At 37.7% G+C, this 25,599-nt stretch overlaps 1 protein-coding gene across 2 annotated transcripts in view; it reads left to right on the forward strand.

Annotated features, from left to right (window-relative positions):
* Nucleotides 1-25,599, forward strand: part of MICU2 (mitochondrial calcium uptake 2) — a 139,986-nt gene that overhangs the window by 100,319 nt on the left and 14,068 nt on the right. For both annotated transcript variants that reach the window (XM_057399638.1, XM_057399639.1), the window contains exons 3-7: nt 4,776-4,807; nt 4,920-4,995; nt 9,626-9,673; nt 13,791-13,873; nt 18,233-18,295. In XM_057399638.1, the coding sequence (XP_057255621.1) occupies nt 4,776-4,807; nt 4,920-4,995; nt 9,626-9,673; nt 13,791-13,873; nt 18,233-18,295 (302 nt within the window). The remainder of the gene's footprint in view (nt 1-4,775; nt 4,808-4,919; nt 4,996-9,625; nt 9,674-13,790; nt 13,874-18,232; nt 18,296-25,599) is intronic.

The following is a 25,599-nucleotide window of genomic DNA, read 5'->3' on the forward strand; positions in this document are numbered from 1 at the left end:
TTTTGTAATGGTTGATCATAATGATTTTGTTCACTCTTTGGCTCTAAGATCCTTTGTCAGATCTAAGCCTTTCCTTAGCTGTACAGATGTAAATGGGTGTTACTGAGTGCAAGTGGGTACTTGTTTAATTCAGCCCCTTCCTAATGTTAATCCTAACATTGATGTCAGGTTCATTCTACGTCTTGATGTAAAAACCTGATAGATGATGGAAACACTTCTATTGTAAGAAATTTATGTGACAAAATACCTGGGTTTGTCAAAGGCAAATAAAGGCAAACATAGCTGCTCTTGGCAGTGTTTTCATAATTACAGTTGTCAGCTAAGTTTCTTGGCTAACAGCACAGAATTTGTGGACTTCTAAGTAGACTTGGTATTCATTCAACTTAAAAAACTAAGATGGCTTTTTGTCCGTGAAAGGTGTGTCTGTACCTCATTGTCGTTTCATGGATCCGATACAGGTGGTGAAAATTAGATGACAGCATCTGTAAAATACATAGGGACCCTTAAAAATACTCACTGTCCTTCAAGCCAGAATTCCATCACAGTCTTGGCAGGTCTGGAGGAAAAGAAAAAAGTTGTTTTTCTTCTCATTCATTCAAATTCAAAACAATAAAAATTCCAAGTTTCTTTTCTGATCCCAAAGTAAGACTGCTGCTACTACAGAGTTCTCTAATATGACATTAATTTTACCTATTAGTAAGAATCTATCAAGATAGAAGAATAAAACTATAGAAAAGTGCATCATACAGATCTTTCACTTACTAGATGAAATAGTTCCTAATAATTATAAGCATTGCCTGTATTCCTCAAAGAGAGACTTATATCCTGATATATTTGTAGCGACAGCATCAAATTTAATTGATAGGAAAGAAGAGGCTTTTCTTTTTTTCATTTTCAGTGTCTGAACTGGCTAAGAAAACTGCTCATACCTTTGCAGTACATTTTCTGTGAGAGGAGTTAACTTCCTTTTGCTAATTATTGTAGACAAGGCCTTGAAAGACCTGGTTCCTCAGAGGGCTGCACATTTGCTGTGGTAGCATGCAATATTAGCCGGGCTTTCCTTGTTGGTGTTTAAAGGGATCTCATTGTTAGGAAGTGAATAGTTGGGAAGAAATGGAAAGAATAAGCACCAAAAGCTAAATTATTATTCAGGGAATATCATAAGTGCTACAATAAAAGTAGCTAATGTTTCCAAGTGAAAGCTGAGATTTAAGTCTTCACAGATGATTTTATATGTTGACAGTTTCAGTATAATATAACTGGATTTAATTCTTAGAAAATGTCAAATAATTACTGGAGGCAACTCATTCTCCAGTTTGAAATATTACATTATTAAAAGATTTTATTCCAATACCTTACACAAATGGCAATATGAAAAATAACACTAGTGTTCCAGTTGTCAGTCTTCTTAAAATAAATTCCTGGTCTACCGGTGCACATGCTGACATCTGTATGCCATTTTCATTTGACTAGGTTATAAAATATTTTGATTTTTAAGCCCATTTGAGAAGAACATGATTAAAAGGCTCCATATTTATTACTCTGCTGTATTTACTACTTAGAAAAGAGAGGTACCTTTGTTTATCTCTCAATTTGTCTCTTTCCCTCCTGCCTTTTTTCCTTTTTTTATTGTAGTAGCAGCCCCTTATGTAGTCAGCTGTAGCAGGGACCGATCTCACCCGCCTTGTTCTGCCCCTCACCACATTCTGGGGTGATGTGACTGTCCTCTTCTGCCACTCAGCAAAGGCTTCCTTTCCTCCACTCGTCTTTTCACCCATGCCAAGATTCCCTAGTCAAAGGTAGCATGAGCACCTCTGTATTGTTGTTACTGTCTTTTCAGCTCTGAAAGAAGTCAGTTGGCATGTCAATATCTTAAATGTCATCTCAGGGGTGGCCACAGCTAAATGCGAGAGAGCAGATACTGATGGCTTCCGCAACCTTGTGTATGAGCTCTAGGCAGTTGCAGTTGTGAAAAGAAAGTCCATATGTCTGCATCTGAGTATCTGAAGTTTTTCAGAGTTGCTTTGCTGAATATAAAATGAAGAAGAGAAATATGGACTCAACCGTAGAGCCTCACAAATTTGGCCAACTAGTGTCTCAACTGTAGCTCCCAGTGCTTTCTCCTTACCTTACATCCATTATGCATGCCTTTACTGTTCCAGCTCACAAAGTACAGCTTGTCTCCATTGTCCTCCTGGATGCTGACAAAAGGCTACTGCCCGGTATGCTGCTGCAGTAGTGGGTACTGTCCCAGATGTGATGCTCTTGGGGCCACAGGAGGGTGGAATGACTGGAGCTGCTGTTAACTGAATTCGAGTGTATGGCTGGCTTCAATACAGAGTGGTTTTCCCTTTTTTATTTCAGATAATGTTTTCATCAGGCTTACAGCCTGACTCATTTCCTCCTATAAGGCTTCCTGCTATGTGGGTCTCCCAGAGCTGAAAAAGCTGCTGTAGCTTAATTCCACATTGAAATACCCTGTACAGAGACAGCGACATTTCAGAGCTGAGATCTGAACCACTTAATTACCTAAATAGCCATTCATTAAAATGCTCTGCAGTCCTGAGCAGTGTTAAACTGGTGTTACATCACACTGCTCAGGATTTAGCCTTACTGGATGTCATGATTTTTCCTTGTTTTCCCAAACCATTATTAGTCTGACTTCCTTTATCTCAACTGAGACAAAGTAGAGTATTTAATACATCCTTTGAGCTAGAAGGTATCTATCTATGTAGCTTTATATATATATATATATATGGGTGAAAATACATATACATGCACTGCACAAAAATGTATTCATCCACAGTTAACAGGTGGTGCTAGTAACACCTGTTGATGGGGTCGCTCAACACTCCGGTATTAAAAACCTAATTTTAGTTGCTTATAACTTTTGTCAAACTCAAACATTTGGATTGAAATGTTATATGCCAGGTGTCTGCCTTAGGCTGATTTGGGGGTGGGGAGAGGAATTTATCATCAAAACTGTTATTCCCAGTTCGGGGAGCAGAAGCCAGGGCACAGTTTTGCCTGTGCTGGAAAAGGAACTATTGCTGGTTGAGATGTTTCAGCAGCTTCCCTCGTCTGAAGCCAAACTGCCAGTGGAGACCTCCTGCAGCTGGGCTTGTCTTTTGCCAGCATTATGGAAATTCGCTGTTTTACTGAGAAAGCACCTCTGGCTGGCTAAATTACGGGCCTGTGAAAATGCTTGGTAAAAGTTTGTTGATAGCTGCCCACCAGCTCCATCATGTCTATTTCCAAACAGCAGTGCTGCACCGGTGACCTTTCGGATGCAAGATGCCCATTATGTGGCAGAGTAAGCCTTGGAGTCTGAGCGTGGAGCAGAGGAGCCTGCTGCATGCAGGGCACCAGTCCTCAGAGCAAATGCAAGCAGCTCAGATTGTGCTTGCACAGTGTGACTAAATAGAAGGGAATGGTTGGCTGGAATCCAGAGGAACTGGTGATTAAGGAAGGGAGAGTGAAGGACACAGGGTTTTAAGAACTGTATGAGGGGAAGTGCTGAGGAGAAAGACCAGTGTGTGCAGTTCTGGTTTCCTCAACATAAAAAGGACATGGAACTGTTGAAACAAGTCCAGAGGAGGGCCACGAGGATGATCAGGGGATTGGAGCACCTCCCATATGAAGATAGGCTGAGAAAGTTGGGGCTGTTCAGCCTGGAGGAAGAAAAGGCTGTGTGGAGACCTCATAGCAGCCTTCCAGTATCTGAAGGGGGCTTATAAGGATGCTGGAGAGGGACTATTCATTAGGGACTGTAGTGATAGGACAAGGGGTAATGGGTTAAAACTTAAACAGGGGAAGTTTAGATTCGCTATAAGGAGGAAGTTCTTTACTCTAAGGGTGGTGAGGCACTGGAATGGGTTGCTCAGGGAGGTTGTGAATGCTCCATCCCTGGTGGTGTTCAAGGCCAGGTTGGACGGAGCCTTGCATGGCATGGGTTAGTGTGAGGTGTCCCTGCCCGTGGCAGAGGGGTTGGAACTAGATGATCTTAAGGTCCTTTCCAACCCTAACTATTCTATGATTCTGTGATTCTATGATAGGGTAGACAAACAGCAAAGGCATGGAGCCTCCTCCCAGTCCATGAATGCAGGATTTCTGAGGTGGCCTCCTAACCAGCTGAAGCGTTCCACTGATAATACATTGCAGTTCCTCAAATGGGTGATTTAGAGAGGAATATAACTTAATCCTGCTGCCAGCGGCTCCCCTATTTGAGTGTGTAAACTTGAACCTACTGATAAGCACTTAGGAGTCTACATGGTTTCATCTCATGCTGTTTCATGAGGTGGAGTTGTTCAGTTTACTTCTGCTTAATAGAAACATCAATATTTTCATTCTTTTTTCTCTTTTTTTAGTATTTCTTAGTTTTTGCATACTCAGCCTACACTTGAAGGATTATTATGTGAGCATGAAAGTCCCTTTCTGAATGCTACAGTTGTTTCCTACTGTATAACCTTGCTTTGGAATCTGTGCTACATTTGTAGATCACAGTACGTGAAATCCCAATAGAAAGTCAGTCATAGATACTAGTGGGCTGTGGTTTCTTCTAGGTTGCAAGAACACTCAAACAGACTGCTCATATTGTTTTTAAATGTTGTCCTTTCTTGATCATTGTGGGAATTAGAAACAAACTGCCTGTTGCAAAATACTCTGTTTCATATTACTTAGCATTTTCCCATAAAAATCTGAAGAAATGCCACAGAACCTGATCAAAGTTTAATGTCAGTTTGTTATTGAATGATGATGATTATTTTTTTTTATAGGTAAAGCCTCAGCCAAGAAACTGACAAAAAAGGTAAGCAAAATGTTCCTTTCCTTCTTCAAAAGAACTTGCATTCTTTCTGTTACTCAGCTGAATACTTCTCTTTGAAAACTGGCTTTATATTTTCTTGTTTGTGTCTTTAAAGGAGGTGGATGCTGCACTGCTATGTGTTACCAAAGCTAAACCAGGACCGACCTTTTTTAGAGAGCTTGGTGATAAAGGTAATGAGCACTTTTCATAGTGAAAAGTACATCTTGCTTTTTATCTCATTATATGGTATGAATTGAATGTATTTTTAAAGACATTTTCAGGGTTTAGACTTCATTCCCATCTAGCCAGTAGCTGCCTACTTAGCAAAACTCTCAGTTATGCAAGACAGTAAAGAGACAGGGCTGGGAATTGAAAGCCTTCTGAGATACTGGAAGTCGTGACAGAAATCAGAAAGCCCACTTGGAGAAAAGAGCTAAAGGGATGACTTCAGCATAAAATGGACTTTGAAGACGTGTTACTAAGCTGCTGTTTAGCTGTGTAACTTAAATGCATGGAAAGTAAGACTAAAAATGGAATTTGTATCTAATTATGTAAAGTAGTATCCTGATTTCAAGCAGCATGGTCTAGTGGAAGGTGTCCCTGCCCATGGCAGGGGGTCAGAACTAGGTGATCTTTAAGGTCCCTTTCCACCCAAACCATTCTGTGATTCTTCAACTGCTCTGTTGCCCTTCACAACACTGATGTGCTTCTGTTTCTTTTCACCCAGCCTTTTCACCTTATATCAGGCTACATAAAGAGAAAACTCTGAGAGCTGGGATGTTGTTTGTTTAACAACAGGGAGCTAAAGAACACCAAATAAACACCTCATTAGCATAAATTAATTGCAGGGAAAAAAAAACAAACGAGGGTCAAGGAAACCAAATAAATGAGTAATTAACTATTTCACCGTAACAAAGACCGAAATCCCCAAACTAATGAGAAAGACCAACAGTGTCTATTCACAAACTCTGTGGTAGAGTTCAGCCTGAATCCCTTGTCCATGGATGGTTCTGGAAAATAAAGCTGCCTTTGCACTGCTGCAGTTCCTTGGCAGACATGAGCAACGCTCTCTCCATGCACAGCAGATCTCTGGCCATGGCTGGCATCTTGTGCCAGAGAGCAGCCCTCGAACTGAGCCTACAGTGTTTTGCCTGCCCTTTGGCCTTATGGTTAATTTCTTACATCATTCTGCCAGTGTGGGCAGGTCTTCAGCCAGGTGCCTTGCAAGATCCAGCATACCCCAGCAGCCCTGAAACATATCTGCACAAAGTTGAACCTTTTTTTCCTGTCTTAGAGAAGGATGGATTTTATATTAAATAATTATTCCTGCCTTTTCAAATTAATAACCATCATGTGCTTTCCCAGGATTTTGATAAAGGATTCCCAGTCATTAATTCTTAGGTGTTTTTTTCTCTATTCCTCATTTGGTAGAGTCTTTCTTTTTGTTGTGGCTGACACTGCAAATCCTCAAAGCATTCTGCCTGGGAAAACCAGGAGTCCGCCAACAGAAAGTGAAAACATAGCAAATCAGCACAGCTTCCTTTTATTGTACTTCTGCCAGCTGACTGCTTGGCAAAAAGTGGGCTTGCTGATAAGCTCAGACTGACGTCTTTTGCATTCTGGACAAGGCATTTATCTCCCCTTGCTTAGGTTGGCATACCCTGTCCTTCAGAGGTCAGGAATGAGTTTGAGACAATGCAGGAATATTCATTGCTGTCATCCATATGTCTCCACAGCACATGGAGTTTTTACAGCATTTGGTCATGATGCCTCTTTAGTGACTTTGATGCTTTTACTTTGAGATGTATTATTATTAAATTTTTAAAACGTAACTATTTAGGTATTAATACTGCTTTTACAAGTACTAGAATAATGACTCTACACTTGTTCCGCTGTTTAGCTGGGTTTATTTTAACTACCTTTAAATTGTTATTTAAATATCAAGTAGAGGGAAACTCTCAGCAGTCCAGTTCGTAAAATGTAATGCTAGGGAATTCTGCCTTCTAGTGGGCAGTTTTAAAATTCATGTCATATTTTGTGGGTATGCTTTTGATTTATTCAGTGATAAAAATATTGTACTATCAGCATTTGCTATCAAGTTTGAGGGTAGAGATTTCTAGGGAGGCATAGGGAGGGTTCATTTAGTTTTAGAAAATGACAGTATTTTGCCGATTCTAACTGCAAATGCTTGGCTGCAAGTATGCTGAGTCATTCAATTGTATGGGAAGCTTTAATTGTTTAAATTTCACTTGGACATGAATATGATTTTCACGGTTTGGTTTTGTTACTTGAGGGTTTTTTAATTTGTTGCATTGCATCTTTTGGGTAACTTTGTAGTGATTACTGTAGAATGAAAATAAAATTACCAAAATATTTAATTTACTTTACAGATAAGGTAAATTGGCTATTCACCTCAGGTAGTAGAGGGACAATAAAATCAAAATAAGACTTTTAATGGGAATCAGTACACAAGTTTAAAAAATTCTTATCTCAAAGTATTTTAGTGTAATCAGTCTGCCAGAAAATGTCAGGCAAGCTGTGGATTTGCTTTAAGGCACTGAAATGGGTTTTAAAGGACAATAAAGATTTTTTTTTTTTACATATTTTTATTATGTTTACCTTTTTTACCTATTTTACTGTATTAACTTTTCAATCAGCTTACAATAAGATGATGAAAACAGAGTCTGTGACTCACCCAGCCATTTCTTGCAAGGCTGTTCTTTCCAGCCCTCTGCAATTTGAGTGAATAGAGCCATCATGCTTCTCACTTGAGACAGTAAGTGTTGCCCTTAAATTGGTCTTTTATTTGCATCCTACCATCTCCAGATAAATTTTGCAGTCTTTCTGCAAAATTTATAGGGTACAATGTTTCTTGGGTACCCATATAGCTAAAACTATCCAGGTGTCTGACATTTTGTGTCTCAGTTATTACAAGTTTAACAAACATGATCTGCCATCTTAATATCTTAATATCTTTTCAGATGCTTTGATAAATATGTTTTTCTTACATGACTCCTTTGAGTATATGATCTCTTCTTTTGTATCCCAGCACTGGGATCTCCTTGTTCTGTTTTATCTCACATAAGCTGCTCGTCTTCACCTTCCAGGTGTTTCTTAGACTCTCCCTGTGCAGCGCATCTCAAGACAGCCAAGAAGCAGACTACCACTTCTCCTTGAACAGTGATGGTGGCCTTCAGCACTTGCTGTTTAAAAGTGTCAGGCAGGGATCTTTGTGCTGATACTATTGCAGTCCACGACTGGGTTAGGGTTAGGTTTTCTATATAGACTTGAAAAGTTCCTGCCTTGTCTTGTCTTCATTTATATTATTCCTTTAAACATTATTTTGCTGTGTCACACACACAGAAAAAAAAAAAACAACACACCCAACCAAAACTGTAGAAGTTCTTTCTTTTTTGTAGAGATTCTGGACACTTCATCTAGGAACACGATTCCAAGTTTTTCAGCAATGCGAACAGTGATTTACATTCTTGCAATGGCAGTAACCCTAAAACTTGTAAGCAAAACTTAAATCTTTGAGATAAAAGTCTTTTTTATTTCCACAAGATTGTACAAGATTGTAGTACTGTGCTGATTTATACATTATGCATGCTGGATGATAGGCTGAATAGCCCTATCTCAATGGAGAGGAAAGCTGAGATATGGAACCACAGTGAGTTGGCAACAGGATCAGCATTAGACTACTCTTTAGCTAAAAGTTGTTCTCAGATTTTCAGACTCTTGCAGTCAGTAATTTAATATTTCTAAACTCTGGTACTTAAAACTTAGTATTAAGTCACTATCTGAGGTCAAATATAAATGCTGTTGGTTCTGCATAGTAATTCATCAGAAGTAAATTGTTTATCACTGAAGCTTAAGTGGATTCCTTATCTTAAATTAACTAAATATAAATTATAAAAAACAGTTTATCTTTGCATAAATAGGCATGTTTGAACTTCCTTATTTTAAGCAGCTTCATCATTATACAATGTTTAGCTCACAAGTTAAAAGTAGCTCAGTTATTTTCAAAAACGATTTAGAAAAAAGCCCTTTACATTTTTTCTCTGAACATTATTGCAGGGCAGATGGTTCAGATTCTGTTGTTTAACCACCCTCATTATGCACACTCTATCTTTAGCTTGTATGCTCTATTTTGACGCTATCACATCTTTGTGTTTGTTCAGGCTTTTCACTTAAGGCAGTATTTCAAACAAAAACACTGGAATTTTCCTTCAAAAGGGGGGAAAATACTTTCACTTTGTAGAAAGGACATGTTCCTATTTAAGAAAAAAAGGAAAAAAAAAAGATGCCTCCTCTTGGCGCATGGCCCAGCAGTACTATCAGCACAATCTAGCAGCTTGGCAGCTTTGCGTGTTGCCATGTTCCCCTTGAGAATTAGAGGAAAGCTGTTCTCCGCCTTCATGAGCCTGCCAAAGGATGGAGGACTTTGATCCTTGAGGGTAATGTTAGAGTAGTTCTCCTCCCAGGTACTAAATGTGACAAAGCACATTTAATTTATTCGCCTTTTATAATAACATTGAATGTTTTCAGTGAGAATCCAAAGATTTAGTGTAGGCCTTTTATTAATACCAAGTAAACCTTACTTTCTTGGTTAGACACGAACATTGATGAATGTCTGGATAGGGAATTTTACCATCAGAGCACTAAAAACAAGTAAAAACTTTATTAAATAATAACATGGCTTACTTTAATAACTATTTAAAATTATGTTGAACTATATTTTTTATAAGATATGATCTTTCAAGTCTTGCTGTAAGTATTTTGGGGGCTTTGCAAGTCATTTTTTAACTCTTTTTATTTCAGGGTTGATATCTTATGCAGAATACCTATTTTTGCTGACAATCCTTACAAGTAAGTATTACGTGTAAATTATCAGCTACTAACAGCTTTTCAGTAACTTTTTCTGATATTTTCTAAATTTCTGTGTTATAGGAAAATGTAAAGAACTATCATATGTAGAATGATAAGGTGTTAATATAAGTGGATATAACTTTGATTGCATAGTGTCATCATTGGTCCCTAGCAGTACTTCAAAAATCACGCTAATCCCTGCTCCATGGGATGAGGGAAGTCTGCCAAGTGACTTTGAGAGAGGAGAGACATTGGTTACAGAACCACATAACAAGGGGAAGAAGAACAGTGGGGGAAGATAAATAATTTGTTTCACTGTAGTTTCAGTCATTTTGGACAGTGGGACATTATAGCTCATGCAGTGGTATAAAAAGCTATTGTGTCTGGAAGGTTCTTGCATACTATTCATGTGTTCAGATATGCACTGGGTAATATACATACAGCAGAATTCTGCAGTGTCTTTTTGTTCTAGCTTTTAATCCTTTTATTTTCTCCTTTTGACTATTTCTCCAAGTATTTTGCAGGTATTTCTTCCCCCTCCTTTGCCTCCTTCCTTTTTCTCTATCAGACACTTTTTTAAAAAACTTTTTTGTTTGGTATTTGCTTTATCTAGAAACAGCAGGCATTTTTATTGTGCATAGAAGTGATCTTGGATTATCTGGGTTTCCTCACCCACACTTACTCTATGCCAGTCTTGCCACCTCCTAATGCTGTTCTGATGAGATGTAGGTGACACTGGAAAATATTGAGGTTTGAGATGTGTTCAAAAAGCATTACTCAGTAAGACCCATAGACTAGTAGTGAAGTAGTTCTCATGCATGTCCATGTAATAGTCCGCATGCAGTCTTGTTTTGACTGAATTACGTAGGTCGAACATTTTAAGCAAGAGGCAAAGCCAGGCATACTCATGCTATCCAGCGGCTGGGGAAAGGAGAGAAGGAAAAAGTCGCTGTTGCCGCAATAGAATGTAGATGCTTGAGCCTCATCACTTCCATGGCTGAGAGATCCAAAACTTACACAAATGGACAAATTTTCCTTATTCTACTAACCCACCTTCTCACATGAACAAGTAACATAGGTTGCCAGAGAGTGGAGAGATTATTTCCAACCTTCACAGATGGTGATCATTGGTGCACGCCTCTCGTGCAGTTTAGGTAGCCCTTTTACAATTTATGTCATCTCTTAGAACTGCATCAGTTCCTACTGCATGGCATGAAGGGTGATTTCTTTGGGTATTTCAACCAGTACACAATATTAAATAGGGTATGTGCATTAGGATAACATATTTAACATATAAATATACTCTATCATCAGTAGTGACTGTCCAGTCCTACACACAACGCAAACATGAGTTATACCATGTGTTCAAGTGGTTTCTTTAAATCATAAATAATTTGGGCCTAGCCCAGTTAGAAAGTCAATTTTAAAATATTTGCTGCAACTCAAAAAAGTGTTTTTTTTTTTAAAATGACAACCACAGCAGCCACATTGTAACTTCAGAAGAATACCTTAATTAAAGTTACAGTAATAGGTGCCAAAGATTCTATTTCTTTAAAAATCAGTGGCAGCTGAAAGTAAATTCATGCTGATTTACTGGCTGAAGCGATTACAAAATTGAAGCAGTATAAGAGCAAGTTGTTCCACTTCTCCAGACAATCAAGCAACATTATTTTTCACAGAATTTACATAGGAATATATTGAACTGCAAAAACAAAGGCACATTTTGATGCAGGACAAAAATGCAGTGGCCAGTGTTGCTGCTTTGGTTATGCAGAGAGTTATCATACCAGATCAGTTTGAAAGCAAATGTCAACACGTGTTAGTGCCTCTGTCTTTGCCTAACAAGTATCCCATGTCAGTCAGTCCCCATTTACACAACCTGTCTCTCTCACTAGTGAGAATTAATTTGAGATTTCTTTAAACAGCCATTAATATTTAAGTGACTTCTAAGTCACCAACAGAGCAATATGGAAAAGGGAAGTGGCACCAGGTTTCCAGGGTCCTGGTTCCAGACTGTGCTGCCTGTCATATAAAAGCACTGTCTGTAACTCTGAATTTGAAAATGTAATTTTGCAGCAAAGGTCATATTTTGCCCTCTGTGATCCCCTTTTTTCTGTGTGCCTTGTATTACTGCTATATTTTTTCTTCCAGTGCTGTACTGAATTTAATTTCCAGTGATTAGTTAATAGAGCTTCTGGTAAAGACCTGCCTGGTGAAGGATCTCAGGAACTGAACTGGTCTCTTTTACTCAAAGCTTCATGTCAATTAGCCGGTCACACAAGTTGACAGAGTGGTCAATGTAGGAATAGTTGGAGGGGAAGCACCCAAGTCTAACCTGCACTCACAGTCAAGATGCTCTTCTGTTCAGATTTTGGAATTTTGCCTGATTCTAATTAAATACAAATATATCTGAGGTGGTCTTTAAACTATACTTATTTTTCAAGTGCATACCTTTGGGGTTACATCATGTCAGATAAGTATGTCATCTCTGAACAGTAAAAGCAGCTTTAGGTCCTGTATTTTCAGTAACAGCTCTCTTATCTGAAAATTGCAACACAGATGGTATGAATTACTATTAAATACATCAATTACTTTTATTCTCTAAATATGCTATAGGATATGCTTGTCTTGCTTTTGCACTAGTAATGCAAATTTAGCATGTGGCATTTCCATGGAAAGGAAACCAGTTTTGAGTATTACAACCCAGTTGTCAGGGAAGAGATCTGCTCTGCAGATTGCAAGGGTATTTATAAAATATCCCTGCATCACAGGGTTGCTCCACAGAGAGCTTTAGTTGTCTGATGAAGATGTAGTTACATCTAAAATGAAAAAGTACTATTTACTTTAACCAACTTGTTATCACTTAAAAGGAATGGGATATCTCTTTAAGTTGTTTCCTCTGCAGAAAGATTCCCTTAAAAAAAAAAAAAACAAGACTTACAACTTTACAGGATGGAGCTGGAAGAAAATATTTCCAAAAGAAAAACTGCAAAGGCATTAGAGCTTTTTAGAGATACTGCTTCACTGCCCTCATGAGTCCAACATTATTCTTGGAAACACGAATATATTCTAGCAACAATAAGTCTGTGGCTTTCATATTAATGCTTGACTTGACTGGGTTGTGGAATTAATTCACCTGCTACCAGAAATTACTGGGATAAGTGCTTGCTACTGTAGTGAACTGTAACTATATTTCAGCAGCATGCTGTTCCTGTGTGGGCTGGCTAATGAGTGAGTTCACCTCCTGTAAGCAAAGCAAGATCAGGAAATTGTGGGAAGGAGCTCAAAACACACTGTGTTTTTATAGTGCCTTCAGGACTCAAAACTCATTGCATTTTTGTGTTGAAAAGAAACATCCATTTGGTGAAGGAAATGCAGGGTAAAATTGTATAAAATTCCTGGAAAAAATTCAGCTTGATGGGAGTCATACAAAACATGCTTTTGTCCAAAAAGGCCAGAAAGAGTGGTTTATTACATCTCAGTAACATTTGAGTACATTTAGGGAGGAAGGTGAAGGGAAGGAAAAAAAGGCCTGGGGCTAACACAGCAGGAGCAGGAGCTGAGAGAGCTGGCCACGATTACAGAATTGGTCTGTTTGCTGGGGAAGACTAGGAAAGACCGCAGATACTGGCATACAGTAATGCATGCAAGAACTACCTGAGGGGTACACTAGCTCTTTCAGGCAGTTTGGGAATAATTACTGGTTTCTCAAAGCACTTTCCAGTCTTCTCACCTGAAAACGAGCTCCAATAAACAAAGCAGAGCTCAACTTCAGAAGTGATGTGGGATTAAGGAGACATCTATAGGAGATATCTAAGACCAGGATAGGACATACGACATTTTTACAGTTGTTGGGATCAGATGAACATTTATGGTTGCACTTAGGCACTGCTGGCATTTCTTGCTTTGCCATTGCATTAATTATCCCTTGAAAGGGTAGCAAAAAGGTGCTCAAAGAAGTTTGGTTATCTCAGAGGAGGTACATACGGTTTACTAAAAATTTCATATACATGCAAAGCAATGGAGGCCGTATTCCTTTTGCATCAAATATTTAAGTACTAGTGTAAGAGTGAGTGTGTGTGTATTTACAGTAAAGTTCTTTTGCAATTTATTGCAGAACCCCAGACTGGATTTCAGATTGCCTTTAAAATGTTGGATACAGATGGCAATGAACAAGTTGAAAAGAAAGAATTCTTTAAGGTATGTGTGTTCATATGCATATGAATTTTATAAATGAAGATTCAATGAAATCTTCAAGCCTATTTTTCAGTTCAATCTATGATCACATACCTACAAAAATACTGTATAGGATAGAAGCACATGCTAAAGCATTGCTGAAGTACTTATCATACTTGAATCCACTTTTATAAATGTTACCTTTGACTTTTATCTAAAACTTTGTTATTGGGGAAGTAGCAGTTGGTGTACACCAATTAATCCCATGATTAATATGGGAATATGAATAATCAACTGGAAAAGTCTTTTATTTTCTAACTATTTTGATTATTTTATATTTTTTTTTTAATTTACCATCCTCTCTTGGTTCTTATTGTTTGCTGTTAAACAGGTTTTTTACCCGTTCATACTTTGGAGAGTAACAGCAGTTTTTACCATATTTTGTGTAAAATATAGGGCAGAAAGTCAGATGCTTAAAAAAAAATGAAAATCTTGTTCTGATGTGTTAAAGAAGAATAGGGTTAATGATATAGCTTATTCAACTTTAAAGTATTTAACAGGAGAGCGTTAATTAAATACTTCTTGTCAAAAGTCAAATGCAAAATTAACAAATGTAATTTCTAATAGACTCCCTCCGCTTAATTCAGATCCTCCATTCATGTTGGGGGTGACTAGAGAGACAATTTTATTAGAAGCTGAAATGGCTACTAGAAAACAAATTATTTTCTTTCACTAGGATAAAGTTAAAGATGATCACTAATGCAACAACTCTGGAGAACCATAGAATCTAAACTAAAGATGCACCAACTGATAGAGAAATTACCAAGAATTTAAGTGTACTTTCATAACCTTAAACAGTGAATAAATGATACAGTTGCTGTTAGCATGTTTTGCACTGCTAGCCGTTTTTTAGTGAATTGTCTTTTAGCAAGATTACAATCGATATATTTTAAAATATTGTAAAAATGCTTTCAGGCATAGTAGTACTACTTGAAAATAGACTATTTCCCAAGACAGTGTTCCCAGAAGCCGCTAACTGAGCCTGCAGATACCTTGCCCTCATTTGTTGCTGCACAAAATCTTTTCAGCTGGAAGAATTTTCTCTGTTTAAATGTTAACTATTCTGATGATTGAAAGAAATCAAATTCTAGCCAAAGCCATTATTTTTAACCTGCTAAACCTGGTACAGTCCTAGTGAATTGTTATCAGAGTAGCTGTGCCCTGATCACTGTTATGGATGTATTGTTCATATACAAAACATTACCGGGGAAAGTAAGTTCATGAACACAAGTGAATGTATTCAGCCTGTGGTGCCTCTGCACCACAATGCCATGCTAGCAGTACTTCCTTTAAACTGTACTGTGTCAGTTAAGTAAATAAGGAGACTCTTGCAGAAATACAGCACAGCTCTCTTGGGGAGGTGTACAGTATGTCATATATTTAATATACATTACCCATTTCATGTAACTCTAATTGAATAAGCCAGTATGAACAACATTTAGTCATCAAAGCTAGAGGTGAAAACATTATACAAATCATTAAAAATAATTTCATTTCCATAGAGGCAATCAAATTAAATTAAGATTATTCTAGTTAGATAGATTGTTACTTTGCTTTTCCTTTATGGGCTGTATTGATTAATATAGGGCAGTAAAAAAAACTTATAAATTGCTTTGTCAACTTATAAGAATCATCAGAGAAGTCCCACAGGATGCAGGCTGGTTAAAAGATGAGTTTTCTTACATGACTGTATACTTAACATTTATAAATAGTGACTATTTTAAAGTAAAACTTGATTTTTATAGGTTAGGTTTAAAAACAGAATTTTTGGAACATAAGAACGGCCAGGTTGAATGGAGACTTGGGTGACATGGTTTATTGTGTGGTGTCCCTGCCCATGGCAGGGGGGTTGGGACTAGATGATCTTAAGGTCCTTTCCAGCTCTAACTATTCTATGATTCTAACTTGGAAAAATGTATGTGCGTTAACCTCTCTATACGCTAGTTATGTACGCATCATAGGATGCTGCTGTATATCTAACAAGTTAATAGGTTGTTTGGATAATCTGTCATTTATCTTATCCCAGTTGGCATCTCAGGAAAATATATCTTAACTATTTTTTTAATATATATATAAAATATATATATATTCAAAACTATTGGGTATGGAGTTAGGGTAACGCTGTTGTCACATATAAGAGCTGTGTGATTTAAACTTTGTAGACTCTTTATACACTTGTCCTGGGCAGCAGTTACCACAAAAAACTTGCAGAGGTTCATCTAGGGCTGAATGAACCAGCACCTGCCACTGCCAGCAGTTGTGGTGGTTTGGTACAGAATAGCTCTTGCGGTCGTAGAGCATTTGCAAGCACTAATCCCCCTCAGACAACTGGAAGATGTAAAATCACCTTTTTTTTTTTTTTTAAGAATGACACAGCCTTTCTGACAGCTCTTGTCTTCTGCAGAAAAGATTGCTTCTTAATATGTCATTAGCAAAGAGGCATCAGTTATGCATAATAGGTCTCATTATCTTTGTATTAGCCAAATTAGCCATTAGTATCTTGAGTGATGAACAGATATAAATATTAAATACAGATAAATGTTACATAGAACAGTTGTATACAAGTCCATTTCTCAAGGGCAGAATTATTCTCCCTGTTGCTGCACTGTGCCGGCAAAAACCTGCAAACTACTGGAAATAGTATCAAGTTCTATAAGGATTTATATACTATGTAAGAAAACAATAAACTAAATCTTCCAGAACACTTGTGAAGAAGAATGATACCATGTGTCTGTGCTCTTTAGTAGTCTCTGCAGATTTTTTAAGAGTCCTTTAAAAATAAAATCCAGAACTGAAAAAAAAAAAAAAGGCATATTTTCTCTTGTTGGGAAAGTATTTGCAGTTGCGTTTCTTGTGTGTGAGTAAAAGATGGATTTTCCAGGTAAGAAAAAATGTAATATTTCTATAAAGCACTTGTGGTTTTATCCAGTGTTCTATATTGATATTTTGCTGTGAGGGAAATCATAATGCTTTTAATATACTAGTACATTCTTCTCTGAGTGATCAAAAATAAAAAAAATTTGGAGAAACTTGGAAGAACTAATACTGTTTAATTGTCTTTTTTACAGTATTTGATAAATACGGTCCAGGCACATTCAAAAATAATAATAGAAAGTAGCTGTCCTGAGGAACTCAAAATCTGAGGCTTACGAAAAAAACAGAACAGGTGAAGTAGTCAAAATTTGAAGGCCAAGGGAAGATCTTTAGCAACATGAACTGTTGGTGGGTTTTGTCCTGCTTACTGCTTTACAAGCCCATCTTGCTTCTCTAAACAGCATTAAAACAAAAAAGAGGCCCTAAGGAGAGATTTGAAAACCCCACAGAATGATGCCTATGCAAATTTGGTCATGGATTATTTTTTCCCAGTTTTAATTGGCAAAGTGAGGAATCACTCAGAAATGTTTGAGAAGCAAACCAGAAGCTTTGAAAACCCTGAGCTTTAAAAGCATCTTTCCTAAAGTCTCCAAATCCAGAGTGATTGTCATATGTCCATATCTATACCTGAAATGTAGTAAGTCCCTTGTTTTTTCATTTTTGCTGTCCTTTTGAGGATTTATGAAAAGGTCTGTGAAAGGTAGGTGTACCTTGTGCTGTTTTGAATCACTCATTCTTGGGGCAGTGTTGACCTCTCAAGCTAAAATACATTAGAAGAAGCCTTTCAGCTGGGTTATACTTGAGGTTCTGCAAATTAATGCACTTTTTATATTACCTTTAAGCTCTACTTGGGACAGAGCCATTTCAGTACTTAGCCAGCATTCAAAATTCATTTATTTATGGGGTGGAGGGAAAACTCAAACCACATTCTGAATAATGACAGTTCTGAAAATACATTTCTTATGTAATTAAATTATTCTTTGTTGTTAGTTGTACCTGAATTGAACAGGTATGTTTTTCATGTCCAGAAGATCATGTCTGTAGCAAGACTATGTAAAGCTGTCTAGGAGGACAGCATAAAAATCACAGGATAATTTTTATTTCTGAAATGACCCTTTATGTTACACCCGTGAGTTTCAAAATCTTATCGAGTGATCAAAGGGCTTTTAGTGCAAGAAAGTATCCTCTAAAAAGAGTGAGTGGTGGGCTACAAGAGTTATGTTCATATGCTCTGCTTGGTTTTATTAACCACAGACATACCTAGGAGAAAGTGTGTCTGAATAGGAAAACATCCTTAACTATGCAAATATTTTGTCATGAACCTTGCATAATGACCTTGTAATTAAGAAAAGGTGAAATTAATGCAAATTTCTGATAAAGGAGAGATGTATAAGACCAAATTTGTAATTTTCCTGTGGTTGGGTTTTTTTCATGTTTTAACAAATACAGCTACAGAGAATCATTGGGAAGGAAGATGATTTGAAAACAGCTGGAGATGAGACAATATTTCAGGTATGAAATAGAGATACATTTTTCTTTACACAGGCATTGTCGTATTTCCCATGAACTTTGTTATTTTTTTCAGTTTTTAGGTAAGCATATAAGCATCAGGATTAGTGCTTTAATTAAATGAAAGTGCATGATTAGTCAGCTGCTTTCTAACTGGGAAAAAAAACGTTCGTCACTTCTGAATCTCCTGATGAAATGTATGCAATTAATGTATTTCATTACTGTGTAGCAATCCTCCACTCCATTATTTAGTTTCTGTAAGTATCTGCTTTCTTCTGTTTATGAAGAACTGAGAAAAAAACTCTGTATTGCCAGATAAGAAAATATGATTTTCCAAATAGAAATTGATACCTTAAACTTACCTAAGTGCTGCTGTTGCAGTAATATCAGCTTATTCTGAGTTGGTCTGAAATGTAATTATGTCATTGAGGTGACAAAGGGAAGGATTACTTTAGGTAGGTCTGCTTCCAGAAAGGAAATGTTGTAGATGCAGCCCAGAAGAAACAATATTAGAGAATGATCTTCCAGCTAGGTTAGAAGTTTCACTGAATTGAAGACCATTAGCAATAGCAAATATATCTCATCAGTGAAAGGGGCAGGGTTAGGGTTACCTGCTCTCTTTTGGCTGTTTTCCCCTGAATCCTGGCACTGCAACCTGCCTTCTTCACAGATAGGGTCTTTGCCATTTCCCATCTCTTCATCAGTCTGTAGTCAGCACAGAGATGAGGAACTCTGAAAAATTAGGCATTGAGGCAGTGACTGCACATGTTGGTAGTGTTCAGTAAGGAATTTATATAGGACTCTACTTTATAAACCTATGGTGCATCAGCAGTCTGTGAAGAGTTGGTTCAGTTCATGTTCTTTGCTTTTTCACCTGCCTGGGGAGAAAAAATGGAAGTGGCACTATTCTAATGCCTTTAATATTTACTAGGCATTAACAAAACTTTCTCCTGATGCATAATGGTTTTGTTCCCTGAATATGTGTCCAGAGTTCAGTTAAAAATTGTTTGACTGACTAACAACCATCCCCTTTCTTGAATCTTTTCATCAGTCACCAGATTAAAATCGCTAGGATTAATAGGGTTGTCTACTCCTCAAAACCTATTTCAATTGAGACTTAACTGCCATGACAGTGAAAGAAAAAGGATCTTTATTCTGCATGAATGCACAGCTATAGTATAAAATTTCCAGAGGAACTTTTGATACAGTTTGACAGACTTAGTTATAAACACATAAGCTTATCGGAAGCTAATTAAATACCTGAGTTAGAATGTCTCTATTTTGTTTTCTGCCTTGCTTTAAATTTTGCCTTCAGAATTCTCCATTGAGAAAAATCTGAAGTTATTGTAAGCAAAAAAATAAAATACAATTTATTAGCAAATTATAAATGGAATTATAGTATGTTGAAAAGAAGAATTAAATAGCTTCAGGGAATACAGCTGTCTTGAAATTCTTGGGTTTCCATATTTGTACTTTGCAAAATCCAAATTATTGCTTTTCTTCTAAATTTTATTTTCTTTACTGTCTCAGTGTCTCACAAAAGAAGCCGATTATAAGCAGTGAATCTGACTATAGGATATAGTCAGTGCATATGGTTTTACCCGTTATTTTTAGTAATTTTGGCATTATAATAACTATAGTATTACTTTCAAGCAAAGCAGATAAAGCATAAAAACATAGGGTTTAAATTGGCTATGTTCTTTGAAAGCTGAGATACAGCAACAGAAGTTTGATGTTTGGGGTAACTCCTTATTTCCACAGCACTTTCACAATGTGCATATGAGTTTGCTGGTTTTTCAAAGTGATCGCAGTTTGTGATACCAGATGGGAAATGTCACTGACTTATGAAAATAAGATTTAAATGGTAGTCTGCAACTTCATTTAACTGGCAGGTATATCCAGGTGTGTTCCCTGTACAGTGTGTAGGTGGAGGTCCCAGTCATTCTTTTACTTAATACTCATTGAGATATTATATCTCAAGGAAAAGAAAAAGCAGTTAGTTTGATGTGCTCCCAGGGTGCTTGTATTTCTGCCCCTTTTACTGAGACACATCTAAAATTGAAAATTTCACCACCTAGTAATGGCCCTTGCATTGGATTGCAGTGGACTTGGTTATCCAAGTAAGTATATTTCAGTTGAGGGATTTTCTTTTTCCAGTATTATAATTGTTGCTGGAAGAGAAAACAGAAAAAATCTGTCCTGCCTTAACTGGCCCAGTCTTTTGGAAAGTTCCTTGCTGACTTTTGCAGAGCAGGCAATCTGATTTACTCATAGCACAGGCATGCAGACAGTGAAGGAGAGATGCAGGCAGAATTGCAAGACTGGCAACTTGGTTCTTTCTAGATAGACTGGAGAAAATGGTGCAGAAATCAACAGATGCAATGACTATCTCGCCTCACCCCTTTTCCTCATAGGAAAGGAAATGCATTCCTCATTCCTCAAAGTAAATGCAGCGTCTGGCTTCCTAGCAGAACTATTCTGCTTCATATGAGACACCCAGCTGAGCATTTGACCATGCTTCTCGGAAGAGGAGAGGCAAATTCCTTGCCTGGAAGTGGTGTAGAGGAAAGTGAACAAGCTAGAAAAGTTGGGTGTATTCTGAAAAAGGTGTTGCCCAGTGAACAACACCAGTTGCGTTTGTTACTGACCTGAGTTCCTTGAAAGGGCACTCTAATAATGTTAAGTGCATTAGTATTCTGATAATGAAAATAATGGTAATGGTTGCAGGTATCTACTGCACAGCCCAGCTGTCCAGATCAGGGACTTTAAATTTAGAGTGATGAGTTATCGAGTAGTGTGAGTACCTCTAATTTAATATGCCTTGTGTAATGACTAAACTTTAGAAATTAATTTTAGCTATTGTTAGGAAAGGAATGACAATACAAAATGTTCTGTATTTGTTCTTGAAATGGAATTCATGTTGGGAAATAATACATGCATCGTCTCATTTCCAAATGGGTAAACATATGCTTCTAGATTCCAGAATGAGCACATTTTCATATGAAGTATCTCATTTACATGGGTTTTTTTAATCATTTAACTAGTACTTGGGGACACAGCTATTAATCTCTTTTAAACTGAAAGCTTTTGAACTCAGATTTTGTCTGACTATAAGCAGTATAGTTTTAGACTCACAACTTAGCTGGTCAGCACAAGGTTTTACACTTGGACCTTCAGACAGTGCAGCATTGTGATGCATCTTGTCAGCCACAGGGATTGTGCAGGCCATTGTAAGCTGTCCACTGACCCCTAGAATTTCTAAACAGTTTAAAATTTTCTACCTATAGCTTCACAGTCTGCAAAGCCCTGGGCTCAGAGTAACTAAAGACTGCCTGAACTGAATGGAGGAATATGGTGGTTGAGAGCTATACTCTTCCAGTGCGCTCTGTGTCAGGGTGCAGCACATCAGATTTTGCAAGAATCTGATCCAAGACCAAAATTAATATCCCTCCCCAAAAGAGTGTGTCATTAATCTTGTCACCTCTCAGTTCAAATGGAATGCGCATTTTTTTCTTAACCTGTCTTCTACGACATAAATGTGTGTTTCATATCAGCAGATTAACATTGAATTTCATTGAAGAGCTTTCTAGTTATGTTAAACCAAGGAGCAGTGCAGTATTCCTACATGCCTCAAAGTTCTCCAACCATGTGAACCCCATAAAGAATCAAGTCTTGTGGTATCAAAATACTAGGCTATTAAAAAACTGCAGGGTCGCTGTTTACCTCACAGACAAGGAAATTATTTTTCTATGTGATCTGATGATATTATAACCTCAAGAGAGACAAGCATGCTTTCTGACATCTTTTTAGATACCTATTCTGCAAGTACATTGAATTTGGCTTGGATATCAGAAGTTTCTCCCACAAGGAATTAATCTGGAAGTCCACTCTGGTCACAGTTGCTTTCTGTTGCACAGATGTGTGCGGCAAGGCTACTGCTTTAATCTCTGGTACTTAACCTGGTCTAAAGCACTTTGAATCATATAGAGAAGCCAGATAACAGTGTGGGCTCCTGAAAGGCCAGGGAAGACACGTGATTTGGGCCTCGCACTAACAGCTTTACTCTTTAAATCAAAACAGAAAGAATCTGGTCATTAATCTCTGAAGGCTTGTAAAATGAATTGGAATAAACTGGAAATGGTGCATGTAATCTTACTCATTTGGCATTTTGGGATTACTGAAACTTGGGATGCCAGCCTGAAAGTGGACTGCCTGGAGTTGTGTTCAGACAGCCACATGGGGGAACTGGTCACAGTCCACAAGTCAGTTTTAGTACCCAGAGCAAGGAGGTTTACACATGCTGAGGATGGGCATGTGTGGCCTTTGGGGCCAAGTCCACTTTAACCAAAAGAGTGTCCTTCAAAGAACGCACCTCCTGAGGGGGGTCCTTGTTACAGATGCCCTATTTTGGGGGGAAATCAATATTTATAAAGTATGACATGACAGGAAGGCAGGGCCTGAATTCTTGAGAGGAGCTCTCCCCAATTGTGTGTGGAAGCTGCTTTACCCAGCACCAGTGGTGCATAGGTCAGGCAGTCTCAGGCTTCGCAGTGCAACAGTGCCCATTCCCTGACTGCATGATGCAGTCAGCCTGCTGGCGACAAGACTAGTTTCAGCCTCTTCCTCTTTTTGGCATAAAGTATCTCCTGCAGCATCTGCTCCCAAATTAGCCTTAGCCCATTTGGCTGGAAACTTGTTATTCTGTACTTCCTTATGAATTGGTGCAAAACTGTGGGTGATGCACTGAAAGCTGGGAAGGTCCAGGAAGTCACATTTTCTTCATTGCTAAAGGCACTAATGGAACAGCATAGCAATTCCATGGCATTAGTTGTTATTAAAAAACAACTAATCCCTGGTAATGGGAATTATGCATGTTGTTGAATGCTGAATATAGGCTGTTTAGTTTAGAAAATACACCACGGGACTTCTCGGATAGTGTCTGCTATACCCTCTGTAGAAAAATATTATGCACATTAGCCCTTCTGTATCAGAGTTGATGTATTCCTGAATCCTACCTAGTAAGAAAGTGCCTTGCAAAACATTAAAAACTTTAGTGCAAATTTAATCACTTGCATGATTAAAGCCAATTCATTGTAAAATGGTAAATTGTTTCGATCTGGGGCCTGCATAAGACTGTCTGGGCTTTGCCAAAAAACACTGCCTTTGAGATCTGGATCTCCTCATACCACTAGCTTGACTTTTTACAGTTCTTTTGACTGGCTATACCTGGTAGGATTAATGTCATAATGGGTACATCTTTTAAACCTTCATCCGAGAAATGCGCTGTAGGAATAGCCCAACATCTTGGAGGCTCTCAAAATGGCAGAAAGCTTGATGCTCTTTCACTGTTTGAGGCTAGACTGCTTGGATTGAAGCCTATATTGCCTTCAATTATAGAAGCCTGGCATGATGCACTGACTGGCCTAGCAGCTAAACAACAAAGTGCATTTCAGAGAAATGGACTCAGAAAAATTTCCAAATATTTAGTCTTACCTTTGGAAAGATTTGGGACATCACTAGCAGACAGAAACTAAGGTGTTGGTCTCCTTGACCCTCCTCTGTTTTCTGCCCCTGTTCTTCATTTATTCACTCCCCTTCTATCTTAACAACAACAAAAAATCCAAAAAATGCATTATTTTTACAATTTCTATTGAAACAAGATATTGCACAGCAAATACCATCTCCCGGGAAGCAAGTAAGAGAACAAGGAACTTATTACAGATTTTAATCATGATGAATGGTTTTCAGTCATGCCGCAGGCAAATCCTGCAAGGAGGGATGGTGAGAATCTAGAGACAGTAAGTCTATTAACATTTCAGACGAGTTTTAAAAATCAGTTAGGTACATTATTCCAAAAATCCCGTCTCACTGTACGGTAAGTTTTTTCTTACTGGCACGTGTTGCTACTTGCTGCAGTATCAGGTCCTGGATGTCAAAAGCTCAGTGGGGAGCTACAGGATTAGGTAGAGCTGTGCCTGTGACTCAGTGTTTGCGGCATCAGGCTCCTATGTTAACAGTCTGTGTAATGTAATAAGGAAATAAATGTTGTGTTATCTGATATTGCTTAAAAGGGAATAATGGCATAATTCAGCAGTTCATAGAATCATAGAATAGTTCATGGTGCTTTTGAAAAGTGTATGACGTGTTAACATTACTGTAGGAAAATAAGCCTGTGTTTGTAATATGTGCACACATGTTCAGGCCACTTGTGTGGCATCAGAGCTTGGTCTTTGGGATTCTTTGTCTGAACCACTGGACCCTGGTATATGTCTGTGTTCCCCAGTTGAGCTACACTTTCCTGCCCATCCTGTGCTTGTATCAAGGTAAGATTTACAACAGCGCCATCCTTTCTTCTCTGTGTGCCTCAGCTTTTTGTGAAGCACTCAGCCCAGAAGGGTGCTATAGTGTACCTTCCCAGGGTTGAAGCTACCAGATACACCAGAATACAGACTTTCACTGAATTTACTTAGTAGCTCTGTAACTCAGAGCTACCAGTCTGGTGCTTTTTACAGCTCCAGGATTAGTTTACCATTTCATTCTCATTGCCAAGAGAGACATTCCAAATGTAAGTTATTCTTTTACTTAAGCTCAGGAGGGTGAGGTGTTGGAAATATTAATAGAGCTCTCATTATCTTCTAACAAAGATTTGTCATGTCGGTACTAATTTATACAGTTCAGCAGCAAAAGCTCCTAATGATTCTGTGGACAAAAAGGAATTATGTACTAACATGTACTTTAGTTTAATAGCATTAACTCTAGGAAAAGCAATTTTTCGAAATTTTACCCTTAAGCTGTAGTCTCTGTGATTTCCTACTGCATATTCTATTTTAAAAAAATGTACTGTTTTGTATTTTTAAAGTACATTTAACTCTCACTAACATGGTGTTTGGACATCTGCCAATTCCACTTTGGAATTTCAACTGATGAAGAGGGTAGCCAACAAATAGGTGCATATATGTTATAAATCCAGGGATAGGCTTTGTCATCTTAGATAAGATAAGATAGGTATTGTTTGTATGTCTTCTTCTAGCTATAACTAAAGAAACATGAACAGAAGAAAAAAACTTTTTCTGTCACAGACTTAGTTTTTAAGAGGTTGTTTTAAAACTCATTTTGCAGTTTGTTTTCAGTACAACACTGATTTTAATATGGAGTCATTAAATTACAAGCATTAAATTGCATAATCATGAGTTCAGTTTTTAACATTACATCAGCAAATAAATTTCTTGCGTTTTTCATGTCTTCTTTAAACGTGTAAGCAAAAACCACAGAAAGCAGATTAGAATCTCACTGCAGTGAGAAATAAA

This window comes from Pezoporus wallicus, unplaced genomic scaffold (genome assembly GCF_028554395.1).
Source record: "Pezoporus wallicus isolate ANWC-B61680 ecotype Strahan unplaced genomic scaffold, APGP_CSIRO_Pwel_v1 scaffold_6446, whole genome shotgun sequence".
Classification (NCBI taxonomy): Eukaryota; Metazoa; Chordata; class Aves; order Psittaciformes; family Psittacidae; genus Pezoporus; species Pezoporus wallicus.